Source organism: Eptatretus burgeri, chromosome 1 (genome assembly GCF_056783735.1).
Source record: "Eptatretus burgeri isolate ZD-2024b chromosome 1, Ebu_testis_v1, whole genome shotgun sequence".
NCBI lineage: Eukaryota > Metazoa > Chordata > Myxini > Myxiniformes > Myxinidae > Eptatretus > Eptatretus burgeri.
Genome location: NC_140961.1, coordinates 50,027,844 through 50,045,966, shown reverse-complemented (window position 1 = coordinate 50,045,966; position 18,123 = coordinate 50,027,844). Strand labels below are relative to the sequence as shown.

The 18,123-nt window shown below is 48.4% G+C and overlaps 1 protein-coding gene across 3 annotated transcripts in view; it reads right to left on the bottom strand.

The window, feature by feature from the left end:
* Positions 1–18,123, bottom strand: part of LRP2 (LDL receptor related protein 2) — a 350,948-nt gene that overhangs the window by 257,532 nt on the left and 75,293 nt on the right. For all 3 annotated transcript variants that reach the window (XM_085883670.1, XM_085883668.1, XM_085883669.1), the window contains exons 22-23: positions 7,154–7,396; positions 2,287–2,406 (exon numbers count right to left, since the gene is read on the bottom strand). In XM_085883670.1, the coding sequence (XP_085739796.1) occupies positions 2,287–2,406; positions 7,154–7,396 (363 nt within the window). The remainder of the gene's footprint in view (positions 1–2,286; positions 2,407–7,153; positions 7,397–18,123) is intronic.

Sequence of the window (18,123 nt, the reverse complement as noted above, 5' to 3'; positions counted from 1 at the left end):
CATGGCATAGAATGCCTCCTTCACAGTGGGATCACATTCCTCAGTCAGAGCATATAAAGATACCAAGGAAATGACACCCAAAGAGTGAGGAATCCTAAGTCTCATAATACGCTGAATGATTGGTATTACCTCAATTATCATGCAAGTCAGCTTATTGGACATAGCTACAGCAACTGCTTGGGTATGGTAACCACCAGAGCAACCAGACCAGTTGTAGGTGTAACCACCTGCCATTATCTCACCAATATGCAGTCTCCGAACCTCAGAGAGTGCTGCAACACCGATGTCCAAAAACTGGAGCTCAGAAGATAGCAGAGACAGGTAATCATCATCTCTTAGGGATAGGACATTCCAGGCACCAACCCAAAGGGACCACCTTAGGTTAACCCAAGGAGACCGCCATCTGGTAGATGACACCTTAGCACCACCCCGACACACACCGCCGCAAACTGATCCAGGAAGGTTACCCTGTGCTTTTCCGCTGATCATCAAAGAATGGAGGTCCCGAAGTTTTTGCCCCAATCCCCTCAACCAGTGGGCTGTCCTGTGAAAGGCAGCTACACAGGAGGTATTCCCACAGAGTGGGGTTTTCAGTTTTCTTTGCATTTTTAATATGTTTTGTGGAATGAAGTGTTTTACAGTGGCCCGAGTGCAAATCATGCCACCATCCCCCTAGAAATAGGTGCCCAACTGATGTCTGAAGACACAGTTGGGCACCAGATCTGGATGGCCATTGGCTCACAAGGAGCTCTTCCACCCTTTGACAGGTTTTGTTTTTAATCCTGCTGGGTATTCTTATCCATACACCCTCCTCACCAGGAAACCTGGTGGTTGAGACGGTTTAGTCGCTGACAACCTAACCATGAAACAGGTTAGTACAAGTTTACATGGTACCTGCAGCAAGTCACAGATCTGATCTGGCCTGACCTGACAATAGGTGACCTGAACTGAAGGAACCCGAACAAGCAAAATGCAAAGATGATGTCATCAGGAGGAACCTTTCTCGGATTTGGGTTTCAGCTGCAATGACTCTATCCCCAAATCCACATCAAACAAGGACAAATGTGTCCAAGAGCCACGTCGTAAAGGTTTTGTCTTCACCAGAAGAAGAAGAACAACAACATGGAGCTCTCTTCGAGCCAGCGTTCGCAATGCAACGCGGCTAAAATAAAAAATAAATATATAAATAACAACAACAACTTCCGATATTTAGTCACGTGCCTTGATGGAGCCAATAGCGAGACCCGTCTTGGAGGCTCCTCGTTCATGACGAGAAAATAGTGTATTTACGAAATTATAACACATTAAATGGAATAATCTTTAAATAGTAACGTGAACTTTTCGAAACTTTAAAGCAAATGTCCGAATATATTTAAAACTTCAAGATAGACGCTCTCAAAAGGAACCCTCAATGCGAGGATGTGTACAGGTGTTTAGTATTTAAGGAGATCCGGATCCTGTATGTAAAAGAGCCACGTCCTAAAGGTTTTGTAAGAAGAAGAAGAAGAAGAAGAAGAAGAAGAAGAAGAAGAAGAAGAAGAAGAAGAAGAAGAAGAAGAAGAAGAAGAAGAAGAAGAAGAAGAAGAAGAAGAAGAAGGATCTCTCTTAGAGCCAGCGTTCACTACGTGAGACGCGGCTAAAATATATATATATATATATATATATATATATATATATACGTGAACCACATGACCGATGATGTCATCATTTTTTTTTCTGTATACAAATTTATCCCAAGATGACCCTCACAAATTTTCATACTGATCAGATGTCGCGTTCTACATATGCAATTATGATGTAATAAAGAACTATGACATTGTGAAAATAATCATACTTAATCCTCATGCTGAGACTTGCCATGTGCCAAGCTTCAATTTTTTCCTTGGTGCTATTTCAGAGCTACAGAGGTCCAAAGTTTTTCCTTTTTCCAACATGGCTGCCACACGACATGACCTATGACGTCATATAATTATCATAAGAACGTTCTACAGAGTAGTCACTCCGAAGGTGAAAATTTTGTGTCAATACGACAAGCGGTGGTAGAGAAAAACCATACTCACGTTCTGTGCAGACAAACAAACAAGCAAACAGACAGACAGACAAACAGACGCAAATGCAATCTACTCTTCTCTGGCGATGGTAATAAGCATGCTATAATCTCACCCAGCAAAAACTGAAGCATATTCTACAGTTCGTAAAGTCGAAAACAACTATATTGCAAATAGAAAATCAAGAAAATCAGAAAAGAGAGAAATATCTACCCCCATTACTCATAACAATACACACCACAGCCTTGTTCATCTGCTCCATCGACACAGTCCTGGTCCCCATCACAGGCATATCCACTGTCAATACAGCGATGATCTGGACATTGGAACTGTCCTGGATGGCAGGTACTGGTAGAATCTAGAAGGTAAAAAGTGGAGGAATTAACATGATATGACCATGTTAGTTATATTAATGAGCACCTGTGGTGTGCCTGGTGCTCATCGGACTTTGTGAAGCCTGGAAAATGCTTGAACAAGGTTCATCTTCATCGTTATGTGTGCAATAAAATGCAGGTGTGGAGGAAAAATAATTATATTCATGTGCTCTCAATTATAATTATTGCTGGTACTTGATAAATTTCATCTTTGTGCTATAGTCTAATTGGCTGTCAGTAATGTTTCCCTTTACCCAAGAGTCTTTTGACCTACATATTGATATAAGAAATATCTTACAATGAAAAAAGGTCTTGCTCGCTGCAGAGAAACAGGATGAACTGGTTGATAACACTACAAACTTTTGCCATGATTATGTCATTATCTCCCTCCCACCCAAAGCGGACATGTATTGTAGTTTTGAGTTATTTTGCCGAGTGCTTCTCATCCTCCCATTCTTTGGAATGTCAAATTGTGTATAAGAGGAATTGCTTCGGGCTTCTGTTTCAGTGAAGTCCATTCGAATGTTTCAGTGAATAATTCAATGTTGTTCCTCCGTATATACAAAATTAAAGATTCTCCGTTTGTATGCTGATCCAACTTGTGAGATTTTTTCCACCACACAGGCTAAGGGAAAACATTCAATATCGTTTTCTGCTGTACCCCTAGAAGCCTCATGTCATTGTCCGGCAAAAGATATCAGTTTTCCTAAGTGGGTGACTAATTCAGCACTGTACTCTGGATATTTACCAAACACTGTGAAATATTCAAATAATGGGAGGTCTTCATTAAAATTGATTCGTTTGACACGTCTTTATAATGACCGATTTAAAGTCGATAGCTCCCACTTATCGATCATTATCTCTATTTGTATAAATATTTCTCGATTGAATATTGATTGTGCCCGAAGATTACTAATGTAAATGGTGGAGGGGGCATCAGTGATAAAGGTGCCCAGGGTTTGGTATGAAACAATAAAATAAAGTTTATCTGCTGACACATTAGAACTCAAATGGAATAAATACAGTCCAGGACTTGGGGTGAAATTTTCTCATCACACTTCTGAAGGGATGAGGGAATTTTATGCAACCGAGCTGAAGTCCTCAAGACTGAGGCATATACGTACTGTCGTCGCCTTCACAAGGCCAATGACAGCGAATGGCTCCAAACTTTTGATATTTGATGATCCTTTTAACAGTCGTTTAGGTTGTTTTACACTGAACGGAAAACTGATAAGGGGAGGCTCTTGGTGATTGTGAATATGCCACTTCTGAAGATGTCTTATACTTACTGCGATATTAGGCTTGGGCTTCAAAAATGGTGGACATATAATTTTCTTTTTCAGGTTACAATTGTGGGTGGCATCAGGGCATATGCCTGGTGTTGGCTTCATGGTTAGGGTGGTCGGCTTGGGATCCTATGATCCTGAGTTCAAACCCCACTTGGCTGTTGAATTAATATCAAGTGGGGGTGAACTCTGCCTGTCATCCTTCCGAGGTCGGCAAAATGAGTGCAAGCATGTTGGTATACTGTGTCGGAGTGGCGACCCGTCCAGGATTGTGTGCAATCGCCAAGGAGACTGCTTAGGCAGCACCAATGCTCTGCACAGAGTATGGTCCCAATGGATGGATGGATGGATCAGGGCAGTTGTCCAACCAATGGGTATAGTGCAGATGGATATACATACATGCATAACTGTGCATTAACTACTGCTATAGCTGGTTGCGTTGCATGGAGGGTGAGCGAAGATGAAATTTTTTAAAATGTGTTTTTCAGTTAAATATTTGAATCTGAGTTAGACATTGAACCTCGCCAGAAAAGAGAAAGCGAGACAATGCATCTCAAGCTCCGTTTCCAAGTGTTTTCATTTTATTTTAATTTGGAAGGTGGGTCAGATTTGGCAAAACATCGTGAAAACAAAGAAGAGTTAAAAGAAGTGGTCATGCTTTGCACATGAAGCCTGAAAGGAAGCAGAAGGAGAGTGTGTTATGCAGTATAAAGAATCCATCAGTGTTGCCATTAAAAAATTGGAATCCATGGTGGCCTTTCTACATTCACATACATACATACGTGGTCCTCTTCTGAATATGTTCTTCTGCAGCCATCACACACATCACATACTAACATGCTTTCTGTTAAGCTCCAAGTTCATTCGATCCCCTTTATATTGCTACTAGTGAAACTACCCTTATATGTCCATCCAATGTTACTCTTCTCTCCAGTGCTTCATAGCAACTGACTCACTGTCATCTCATTCCATCAATCACACTTTACCTCGATAACCTTGCTATTCTTGATAACCTTCTTCATCTGTGTTAGTATAATGACCAAGTTTTATTGACATCATGGTGACATGACATTGTTCTTTCATATACAAGCAGATAACCCGGTTCCACCAAGCTGTTGCAAAGGAATTAGTTCCCAATAAAGTGTGGAATATTTATGGAGTTTGACAGGAATATCTTTTGACAGCATAATGGCAGGGACCCATGCAAATTCCACGTTAGGTAAAATGTGACTTCGAGTTCTCAACCCCTTTCTTCTTCAAGTACGCATCCCCCCCTTCCAACTCCAATTCTACATCCCTCCCCTCTCTCCCATCTTCAATTCCACTTCCTCATCCCTCCTCCAACTCAAATTCCTCATCCCTCTCCCCTCTCGCAACTTCAATTTCTCATCCCTCTCCCAAATCCAATTCCACACTCCTCTCCCCCCTCCCAACTCCAAGTCCACATCCCTTCACCCTCCCTCGCACAGATTGGCACAGCCTGATTATACCTGCAGTGACCTCGAGCCAATATTGAAGGTATCAGTCTGGTTTCCAGTTTTTCATTATATTCCTCTATTTTGGTTTTCAGTTTTTCGTTCATTTGTTCTCCTAATGCTCCCAAGTATTTGGGGGCTATTAGGACAATATGCAAGACTGTGCGATGTCAAGACCTTTCCTGCACCGAAAGCCATGTCACAACCCTACAGGATTCTGCACGCATTATCACTTCACTTCCGATCATATCAAATCAATAAAAACCTGCTTTCGATTCCTACCAAGTTTTTCATCACCTCCAACTTGCCATGCACGCATTGGGAAGGACTCTGAGGTTCCGTTTGGAGGAGAAATCTTTCATTTCCATGAGAATGAAGTTTTTTCAGTGAGTTAAATGGATGAAAAGGAAATTATTCGTTGGACAGAATTGACAGAATAATTTGCGATTATATTATTATTTTTTTACTTCTGGGTGTTTTCAGCTACCAAGTTTCTTGTAGAGCACTCGCCAAGTGGTTTTAAGCACTCAAGCAAACAATCCATTGAAAACCATTGATAAGGAACGGCTGGCTGGCTTGGCAAGCATGGCAAGCTAGCTGCTTGGTATCTAAACACAATCATGGTTTTACTACTTTGTAGGAGAATTCGTTCGTTTCCAGTAGAATGAGGTTTCTCGGTGAGTTAAATGCACGAAAAGGAAATTATTCGATGGACGGAATTGATGAAATAAGTTGTGGTTACACGACTATTTTTTTTAACTTCTGCTAGGTATGCAAATAAGCACCGGGCGTAGTGGCGTGCGTCTGTAATCCGGCTACTCGGAGGCTTGGGTTGGAGGATCGCTTGAGGACGGGCACTCTACGCTGGGCCGTGCTATGAGAGGGTGTAGGGCAGCCCGGAATCATGGCAAAACCCAATCCTTATCCCTGTGTCGTAAGAGGCGACCAGGGTTGCATCAGGAAGGGCATCCGGCGTAAAACCTGTGCCAAATCAGTATGCAGATCATAACGGATGATCCGCTGTGGCGACCCCTAACGGGAGCAGCCGAAAGAAGAACAACAGTGATGCAAATAAGCGACATTGAGATTATACACCGTCCGTGCCAGTGAAACTTTGTGCTTCCGCTCACACAAGGCATTGTTAGAGCGTTCTTTTGTACACCTCACATGTGCATGAAAATAAAGTGGAAGCATGAGTAAGGAATCCCAGGTTCGGTTTGTGAGAGAATTTGTTAATCATGGAATTTGAATTATTTTTTTTATTTTTCTCTTTTGCTCTGATTTTCCTCTGACAGCGCAATAGCTATCACGAACTGTTAGGACTCATAATGTTTCTGGGTGAAGTAAATCGACAGAAAGGTGATTATATGCTGACAGAATTGACTGAATAGTTTGTAGTTAAATATTTTTTTTACTTCCAGTGCATGTGCAAACCAACGACTGAGCATACACACCATGTGCACAACAAAAATGAACACAACTCAAAATTGCATGAATAACAATCGTTGTAAACCTCCACATGCACTGTCTGGACCCAGGAACTCTTAAATTATGTATCATCCAGCATTGTACGTGCTGTGGTTATGATGTTTATCCTGTTCAGACAAAATCTGGCAACTTGCATTTACATATAGATAGAAGATTGTTTAACTCTTCTACGAGCCTCAATGCCCATATCAAAAGAAAAGGTTGATGTTGGATTAGGGTGAAGCTTCAGGAGATGATGTACATGTTAATAAATCAAACAAATATTTTTCTCCCTTCCTGGGACACCTGCTGTGATTGCTTGTTAACAAGGCCAGGATTTGCAGATCAGTACATCCTCACTTTGTCCACTGCCCAAAAAATGCTTTGTTAACCCAAAATACAAACCGGAAAGCTCAGGATGCTCATATCCATGTTGAGGTGAAAGCTCTGAATGTGTCATGCTTGTTAGTTTGTAATGTAAAATTCTGCAGGTGTTCAATTACCACAGTCCATTTCATCTGAGGAATCTCCACAGTCGTTGTCTGTGTCGCAGAGCCAATATCGAGGAATGCAGCGTTTGTTGTTGGTGCATGAAAACTCATGAGGGAGACAGGAAAGTGGTGGCTGTGAGGGACAGTCAAGCTCATCGCTCCCATCACCACAATCATCGATAGCATCACAGTGAAAGGTCAGCGGAATGCAGCGGTGGTTGGAGCAGGTGAAAGCATTCGAAGAGCACGTCACATCTGGAGAGAAGGATTGTATTTATGATCCAGCATCCTGTCATTCATAAACTTTATAGAAGCACAGTTAACATTATGTAAATGGATGCAAATTGTATTTGTTCTGCATGTAAAGTCAAAAACCCAATGCTGGGAAACACTCATTACAGAAATGGCCTTTTCAATCCTTTCGAGATTATCTCCAGAGTTTTACCACTTTCCATTCCCAAGGGAGAGCCAGTACACATTATGAAACAGATAGCCAGGATGTGAAGTCGTTTTCAACCACTCAAAGCCAAAAAAATAAAAATAAAAAAGAACAATGAAGAACTCGTCTTGCTTGTCAACGCCAGTGTCAATCTGCATTGATGGGGAAGTAGCACAATGGGTAATCAATAGGACGTTGATCGAGGTATGCTAACCATCATGGGAAACAAGGAGCTGACATTTTGAGCATTAACCCTTTATTGGAGAAAAATAGAGACGTGGGATAGAGGGTGAGGGTTGATACAGGGTAGAAATTAGTCAGAGTGGGGTCAGGAGTCAGGGAGCATGTGGGAGTGAGAATAATTCATTTTAACAGTGAAAAGGTCAGGATTATTAAAAAAAACAAAAAACATATATATATATATATATATATATATATATATATATATATATATATATATATATATATATTGTTGCAGATTCGCGCCTGCTGGCGTGCTGACGGCCACGTAACTCGAATCGCGGCACGTCGCCCACCGGACGGACAATCCAGTCGTGACCCTCTCGGACTAACCCCGGGAACCACTCACGGGTGGACCTTTCGGTCTCACCGCGATCGAGCCCATCAGCCCCCGCGTGATAGGGTTGCTCGCCGACCCGACCTACCTAAGTACCCACGCGGAGGGTAGACCGGGCGATCGCACCTCGCCGCAGGTCGACTTCGGACACGGGCCACTTGCCACCCTGCTCCGTACTATCAGAATAACCGAGCGGTGTTATCGTCGACCTCGACGGTTCGATTAATTATCGGGCGTATTCAGCCCACTACCAACCCTTTACGTGAAGCAAGATGGGGATTCAATGGGAGAAATGACGAAGCGAAGCGGGAAACAGTTCAACATAAAGCACATTTATTCGCGGCACACGGGAAGCACACATATACAATTCCACCAAATGCACACAGAAAAGAAAAACACAATTCCATTTACACAAAAAGCAAATATAAAAGCGAAAACACAATGCAGAGCTAATACCGACTACCGAGCACACGGCAACACTTATACAATTCTACTTCACAGACGGCGCCGACAACACATACCCAAAACCAAGGAAAGAATACCCTCAAGGATGAGGCGGGCCTGAGGCCGAGACTGGGTCGCGCCTACCCGTCTGGCGATGAGACGCGGAGCGGCGATGGCCCCTCAACTCCGCGGGCCTCACGGACAGTGTCTGGTAGGGGGTGGGAAAGGGGCCCCCTTGGTCGCACTATCTCAGCGCGGGGGGAAACAGGAAGGGGTTGCTGATGCTCGGGGTATAGAGGATCTTTATTATCCCACGACGAGCGTCTCCACCTCGGCCAGGTCGCGCTGTCGGCCTCCCTCGGGTGCAGCTTCCTGCACGACGCGAGCACCCCCTCGTCTGGTGTCGCCGCCTTTCCACAGCTCCGTCCCCTCCGTTCCGACTCCAACGCACACGACGAGCAGCTCCACCGCCCGCGAAGTCTTGACTCTCTGTTTCCGACTCTCCTACTCTCCTACTCTCCGCCTCTCGACTCTCCTGGACTGACGAACACGGTCCTTTTATCTGCCCCGTAGCTTCGCCTTTGACCCCCTCCCTTTGACCTTTCAGCTCGCTCCCCATTGGCCCGAGAAAAAGTGGGCGTGAAGGCTTTTTGATCCATAAATTTGCAAATATCGATCGCCCTGGGGGCGGGGCCACTTCGCCCCTCGCTCACCGATTGGACGGCAAAAAGTGGACGTGTGTCGTTTTTGATCCGTTTTTGAAGCACAAAATCCGTGATTTTGTACACGCTGTTCGGCGCGCGCCCTGCACGAGTCCAACACCGGTACCCACAGGCGGCGCAAGAACGGTGGCGATGCGACGGCTGCGAGGTGTGACGTGAAGGTCGTGGCGGTTGTGGTGAAGCGGCGCTGTGGTTGGTGGTTGATGTTGTGGTTGTGGTGGTAATCATGGCGGTTGGTCCAAAATAAAGATAGCAAAAGAAAAACGGCTATCCTGAAGAGTCGCAGCACGCATAAATGACATGTATTCCCACTAGACAACGGGTTTGGGCCTAACTACACATGTACTTACCGAGATACCTCACCTAAGGGACCTGAATGGTGGTTTGCGAATTTGGTAACCACAACACTACCCCCTCCTTTTACAGACTCTCGTCCCGAGTCGTCAAATTTTCGTGTGCCATCATGTGTAGTTTTCCCCAAGTACATTTTACCTACGGATCCCTGAGTGCGACATTCATGGTATTCGTGTCCCCAAAATAAATAACCTGAGGGCTGCGTAACTACCTAAACAAACTCACTCACACGGACGACTTAAATAAAATTGCCGGCGCTAAGACAGACATGCCGGGGGGCGCACTCATATTTACAGTACATCTTAACCTTAACTTACAAATTTTACACTAAACCATGGCCCAGGATCATTGAACTCTGCAAAAGAAAAGCAGTTAGCAGGGAGCCAGGCTGCCCGCATGCAGTCTCTGGCTCAAACAATGCAGGTGACAGGGAACGTGGCTGGCTGCTCACACGCAGTCCAAGGCCTTCCCTTTTGAACTGAACGCAGTGAACCACAACGGTGCATGGGCCGCACAAACGTAGGCTCCGTGCCAGCTCAAGTGGCACACGCAATGAACACAACGAATGGATGGATGAACACAAACACGGTGCACGGGCCGCCACTGCAGGCCCGTGTTGTAGCTGCCAACAGGGCAGTTCTTGCAGCTTGCAAACTGTTGCCTTGATCCTGGCGCACATGGAAATGAACAGGGGGGGGGGGCAAAGCAAAAATTGAACGGGGCTGGTGAACATGGGCAGTGGGCATGGCATGGCAAAGGTGAGCAGGCAAACACAGCCCGCAGAAGAAGGCCGCTGCAGGCAACCACAGCCAGCAGATGAACTGGCCGGCACAGGCGTTGAAGAAAAACAGCCAGCCGGCAGATGAAGTGGGCCGGCACAGGCCTTGCAGTAACACAGCCAGCAGATGAAGTTGGCCAGCCTTTGCCGTTCAGTGGAGGTTGGTGGAGGGAGTGCGGTGGTGCTGGCCACTCGGAAGGCGGGCTCGGACCTACCCTACGGTCTCCCTCCCAACCTATCGCCTTTGCCTGTCACTGTCTATACCCACTCCCTTAATTTGTCCAAACCCCAATTTAGCCCCAACTTATTTTTTTATTATTATTATTTTTTTTCTTTTACTTCCCCACTATAAATCGTCCCCTAACCCCCTTTATCGTCTTTGTTCGGCTAACCTATCCTGTCACCTTGCCTACTCCCAACCCCTACGTTCCCTTCCCGGAGGGGAACAAGGGAGAGCTAGCGTCCTGTGTGGAGGCCCAACGAAGCCTCAGAATGGCCTGCCCAGAGTTCAGCGATCTATAACCAAAGTGGGTCCAGCGGCCCACAACGACAGCGAGGGGATGGATGGTGCGGAGGGGTACACTTCCTAATCTACCCAATCCATTTAACTGTTAAACTACCCCGGGGCTTTCAACAAGCGCCCGCTTAAACTATTGGTTCTACCAACCCAGATTCCCGTCGCCTGTGTTGGTGTCCCTCACACCTCGGGCCTCGCCCCAATTTTCCCTCCGTGCCCTCACACGGTCTCCTGGCTGGGACACGTGGCTCCCTTTGGCAGGCACGACCCTCTGGCGACCCCGCTATGGCACCCCAGGGCACTACACTGCCTCCGAGCCTACCAGCTCCTAACACCGGGAGTGCCCCCCATGGCACCTCCCCTGAAACGCACACGTGGCAGGCCGGCCTCCCGGGCCCCTTTCCGAGGGTCACCCGTGCCCACAACACTGCCCACGCGGCTAATGGCGCCCCAGGCCCCCCGCACCAAGCAGGCGCACCCGTGCCCACTACTCTATCCCGGCCCCCCATGGGCCCTTGGCCTACCACGGCCGACTAGCCTGGTGCCCGGGGTACCCACTCAGCGATACTCACCTTTCGCAGCCACGCTCCCAAGCCCGTCAACAGGGCTCCTGCACCCCTCCAAATGGGTCTCGAGCCTACTTTCCCACCAACAACAAAACGACCTCCATTTTTCAATTTGACTAACCCCCTAACACACTTTATACTGACCCCGGGGTCCCTTGGGCGGGAGTCACTCCTCCCCCCAATCACTCATCGCACCATGCATTCCCCATTCACTCCACTCACACAGACCCGCTGGCCTCACTCACTCAACAAGTACTCACCTCATGCTTCCACTTCACTCACCAACTCTTCAACACACACACCACTGAACTCTGCCATCCTTCTATCTGCACCCCCTAACTAACTCGTGCTCCCACGTCGTCCCTTAAACTAGTAGCACGTTCCTTTTAACACTACGTCGCTAAACTACATCCCCTCTACACATTCACAAGTCTGTCACTGTCTCCAAATCATTCATTTTATTTCCCAACCTAAATCTGACTACAATCCCTCTAACTAATCCATTCCACGGACTCCATGAGGACTTACCCCTGCCCCATGAAGTCGGTCTAACTAAGCTAACCCTTCCCCCTAACTAGTTTCCATCCTGTGCCCAGGTAAGGGGGTCTTTCACCCCTTGCCCAGGAATCCTGTGCACCCGAAAGTGAGGCTTGTTTTTTTTTTTTTTTTTTTTTTTTCATGCGCAGCACCTGTGCGGCAACTCGCGCACTTTGCACCTGCCCGTGACGTCATGCAGCTGCACGTGTTCCTCGTCCCTCCTTGGACGGTATCATCCGGCAGGGATACCCCTCCTGCCGGATTCCAACCCCACATGCAGCCATGGCGTCACCGTGCGCATAAAAAAAAACACAAGCCCCACGTCTCGAGGGGTTCCCCACGCGAACACATGTGCTTTGCCCGTTGGAGCTTAACACACACGGTCGCGTGGAGAACCCGTCCGGTCCAAATCCATTTACCTGCCTAAACTTTGTCCGTCCGCGGGATCGGCAAATCCACCGCTGGCGTTTCCGGACCGGGACTTCACTCTCGCAAGCGAGCACGTGGCGGTCTCGTGCGTTGCACAGCACGAACCGCGTGCTCACTGCTGGGTGAACCCGGCACGGTCCCCGAAACAACTACAGCCGCTACTCGGCTTTCTCTCCTCTGTCGCCGTCTCCGTCTCCATTCCACACACGCATACCTGCGTGTTACGACGCACACAGTCCACTCCATCACATTCACACCGGGAGACGCGGCTGCGTGCTCCCGCATGCCCACCGACATCTCCCTTACATACCGCTCTCTCACACACACGGTCTCCCTTGCATACGGCCGTTCACTCACGCGTGCCTCACTACTCACACAAACCATACTACTCACACACGCGGGGGCACTCACCCGCGGTTCCTCATCCACACACCGTGCCTCACCCACACACGCGGGGGCACTAACCCGCGGTGCCTCACTCACACACACGGCGACACTCAAACACGCGGTCTCTTCCACACACCGTGCCCCACTCATACACGCGGGGGCACTCAACCGCGGTGCCTCATCCACACACGCGAGGGCACTCACCCGCGGTGCCTCATTCACACTGGCCGTTTCACTCACACACACGGGCCCTTCACACCCGGTGCCTCACCCACACACGCGGGGGAACTAACCCGCGGTGCCTCACTCACACTCCGTGCCTCATCCACACACCGTGCCTCACTCACACACGCGAGGGCACTCACCCGCGGTGCCTCATTCACACACACGGCGACACTCACACACGGTGCCTCATCCACACACGGTTCCTCACCCACACACGCGGGGGAACTAACCCGCGGTGCCTCACTCACACTCCGTGCCTCATCCACACACCGTGCCTCACTCACACACGCGAGGGCACTCACCCGCGGTGCCTCATTCACACACACGGCGACACTCACACACGGTGCCTCATCCACACACGGCGTGCTGGGAAGCACGTACCCTGGCACCATCGTCACTACACCACTCACACACGGGGTCGCTTCCACACACGGGGCCGCACTCACACCTTGCACCACACACACAGGGACAACCACACTGGGGATTCGTGTCCCCACAAGGGTCTCCGGGGCCTCTATACCCCCCAAGCTCTCCGTGCACCCGTCCACAGCACTCCTCCCCTCGACCTCGCAAAGCACGACCGAACTCACCTGGGTCGTGACTCGCCTCAGGGGGCATACTCCCTCCCCTCGTTCCTGGAGGAGGCCATCCAGGTGCTCGCACTGGGTCTCTACACGCTCCGCGAGCTCACCCCCGTTGTCCTCCACTTCCTCCGTGTGTGTGTGTGCGTCACTTACCCCGTCCTCACCGTGCAGTCTCTCCTCTATCGTTCCCTTCCCGGCTACCGTCACTGCCAACTCTTCACCTCCCTTGTCTCAACTATTATTATTTCCTTTGTCGTCATTTCGTGTCTCGTCTCACACGTTTTGGTCTCCCCATTTAATTTTTCCCTTTTGGTCACCGTCGATTCCTCTGTCACGACCCTCGCCCAACACGCCCCCTGAATTATTTTTTCACCCGCCTCCACCGCGGGCCAGTCAGCCGTTGCACCCCCTTCCAGCTCGTTTGCTTCTGCACGTGGAGTCGCCATTCCCAGCTCCCTGGTCACGGCCTTCATGCCCGCCTGCAGGCATCGGCCCATGTTCTGCGTCTCACCCCGTAGTTCTTTCATTTCTTTTTTCATTTGCTGTGTATTCGCATCCATCGTCGTTTTCACTTCATTTGTATTTGTATCCATCTTTTCATCCATTTTTTGTGTATTCGCATCCATCTTTTCGATTATTTGTTTGGTCATGCCTTTCATTTCATGCGCATTCGTTTCCATTTGCTTGTTCATTGCCGCCAGCATGGCGAATAGCTGGGCTATGTCGGGTGCGCTTGAGTGAGCCGTTTCGGCAGGGGTTGGGGAAGGGTTTTGGCGGAGAGGGGGGGGAGGTGTCATACACCGCGGCCGCACCTATTTCGGGCTCTGGGTTCAGTTGGGCGAGTCCGTGTTCCTGCACAATCAACATTTCCTGCACGGGGATTCCATCCTGGACCATGGATTCTACACATTCTACATCCATTTCTAATACCCCCGGCTCCCGCTCGCCTTGAGACGCCATCTTGCTTCTCGTGAAGGGTTAATTTGCTCGCTCGTAATTTGGAGGGAATCGGGGGTCGCTTCTCTCACCCCTGGACCGATTCCCGTGAATTTAATTGGAGACAGGAGAGCCCGTTTTCCTGTTCTCCGATACCAGTGCCGCGAGGAGGGCGATGAATTTGTATCGCACGACCTGACACCAGTGTTGCAGATTCGCGCCCGCCGGCGTGCTGACGGCCACGTAACTCGAATCGTGGCACGTCGCCCACCGGACGGACAATCCAGTCGTGACCCTCTCGGACTAACGCCGGGAACCAGTCACGGGTGGACCTTTCGGTCTCACCGCGATCGAGCCAATCAGCCCCCGCGTGGGATAGGGTTGCTCGCCGACCCGACCTACCTAAGTACCCACGCGGAGGGTAGACCGGGCGATCGCACTCGCCGCAGGTCGATCGGACACGGGCCACTTAAGCGACCCGGCTCCGTACTATCAGAATAACCGAGCGGTGTTATCGTCGACCTCGACGGTCTCGACACTATCGGGCGTATTCAGCCCACTACCAACCCTTTACGTGAAGCAAGATGAGGATTCAATGAGAGAAATGACGAAGCGAAGCGGGAAACAGTTCAACATAAAGCACATTTATTCGCGGCACACGGGAAGCACACATATACAATTCCACCAAATGCACACAGAAAAGAAGAACACAATTCCATTTACACAAAAAGCAAATATAAAAGCGAAAACACAATGCAGAGCTAATACCGACTACCGAGCACACGGCAACACTTATACAATTCTACTTCACAGACGGCGCCGACAACACATACCCAAAACCAAGGAAAGAATACCCTCAAGGATGAGGCGGGCCTGAGGCCGAGACCGGGTCGCGCCTACCCGTCTGGTGATGAGACGCGGAGCGGCGATGGCGCCTCAACTCCGCGGGCCTCGCGGACAGTGTCTGGTAGGGGGTGGGAAAGGGGCCCCCTTGGTCCGAGTATCGGAGGGCGGGGGGGAAACAGGAGGGGGTTTGCTGATGCTCGGGGTATAGAGGATCTTATTATCCCGCGACGAGCGGCCTCCACCTCGGCCAGGTAGCGCTGTCGGCCTCCCTCGGGTGCAGCTTCCTGCAACGACGCGAGCACCCCCTCGTCTGGTGTCGCCGCTTTCCACAGCTCCGTCCCCTCCGTTCCGACTCCAACGCACACGACGAGCAGCTCCACCGCCCGCGAAGTCTTGACTCTCTGTTTCCGACTCTCCTACTCTCCTACTCTCCTACTCTCCTACTCTCCTACTCTCCTACTCTCCTACTCTCCGACTCTCCGACTCTCGACTCTCCTGGACTGACGAACACGGTCCTTTTATCCGCCCCGTAGCTTCGCCTTTGACCCCCTCCCTTTGACCTTTCACCTCGCTCCCCATTGGCCCGAGAAAAAGTGGGCGTGAAGGCTTTTTGATCCATAAATTTGCATATATCGATCGCCCTGGGGGCGGGCCACCCGCCCTCGCTCACCGATTGGACGGCAAAAAGTGGGCGTGTGTCGTTTTTGATCCGTTTTTGAAGCACAAAATCCGTGATTTTGTACACGCTGTTCGGGCGCGCGCCCTGCACGAGTCCAACACCGGTACTCCACAGGCGGCGCAAGAACGGTGACATGCGACGGCTGCGAGGTGTGACGTGAAGGTCGTGGCGGTTGTGGTGAAGCGGCGTTGTGGTTGGTGGTTGATGTTGTGGTTGTGGTGGTAATCATGGCGGTTGGTCCAAAATAAAGATAGCAAAAGAAAAACGGCTATCCTGAAGAGTCGCAGCACGCATAAATGACATGTATTCCCACTAGACAACGGGTTTGGGCCTAACTACACATGTACTTACCGAGATACCTCACCTAAGGGACCTGAATGGTGGTTTGCGAATTTGGTAACCACAACAATATATATATATATATATATATATATATATATATATATATATATATATATATATATATATATATATATATATATATATATATATATATATATATATATAGGGGGCTGGGACTGGAACGAAAGTGAAAATGATAGGGAATAAACAAGAAGTGACAGATTAGATGAACAAACTAAAGCAACTTCAAAAATTATGAGAAATAATAATAATAAATTTAAATAATAATAATAAAAATAATAATAATAATTACAACAGTGAAATAGTTATTAATTGTTTCAAATAATTATTAAAATAAAGAGATAGAGGAAAGTGAAAAGAAGGGGAGAGAGAGAGAGAGAGAGAGAGAGAGAGAGAGAGAGAGAGAGAGAGAGAGAGAGAGAGAGAGAGAGAGAGAGAGAGAGAGACACAGAGAGACACAGAGAGAGACAGAGAGAGACAGAGAGAGACAGAGAGAGACAGAGAGAGAGAGAGAGAGAGAGAGAGAGAGAGAGAGAGAGAGAGAGAGAGAGAGAGAGAGAGAGAGAGAGAGAGAGAGAGAGAGAGAGACAGAGACAGAGACAGAGACAGAGACAGAGACAGAGAGAGAGAGAGGAGACAGAGAGACAGAGACAGAGAGAGAGAGAGAGAGAGAGAGAGAGAGAGAGAGAGAGAGAGAGAGAGAGAGAGAGAGAGAGAGAGAGAGAGAGAGAGAGAGAGAGAGAGAGAGAGAGAGAGAGAGAGAGAGAGAGAGAGAGAGAGAGAGAGAGAGAGAGAGAGAGAGAGAGAGAGAGAGAGAGAGAGAGAGAGAGAGAGAGAGAGAGACAGAGAGACAGAGAGACAGAGACAGAGAGACAGAGAGACAGAGAGAGACAGAGAGAGACAGACAGACAGACAGACAGAGAGAGACAGAGACAGAGAGAGACAGAGACAGAGAGAGAGACAGAGAGAGACAGAGAGAGAGAGAGAGAGAGAGAGAGAGAGAGAGAGAGAGAGAGAATGACAGAGAGAGAGACAGAGAGAGACAGAGAGAGACAGAGAGAGACAGAGAGAGAGAGAGAGACAGAGACAGAGACAGAGAGACAGAGAGAGAGACAGAGAGAGACACACAGAGACACAGACACACAGACACACAGACAGAGACAGAGACAGAGAGAGGATGGAAATTTTTTTTTAAAATACAAATGTATAGTTTTTGGACCTTTCTCTCAAAGATGAAGAATCATTAAAAACGGTCTGGTATCTGGATGGATACATGTATCCGGATCCGGATTCGGATTCAGATCTTCACCAAAATCTAATCGGTTCGACGTTGTCACACACCCCCAACCTGCCCACCAAATTTAATCCGAATCCGTCCACAACTTTTTGAGATATCCTGTACACAAACAGACAAACAAACAGACAGAAAGGGGTGAAAACAAAACCTCCTTCCCCCTTCAGTGGTGGAGATAAAAAAAAATGGGAAAAACACAGAGTGGGAAAGAATTGAAAATTTATAAGAGACAGGAGGTCAAAGTGAATGAAAAAAGCCAACGTGTTGATCTTGTAGATAAGACTTTGCTCTTTGCACTTGCAACT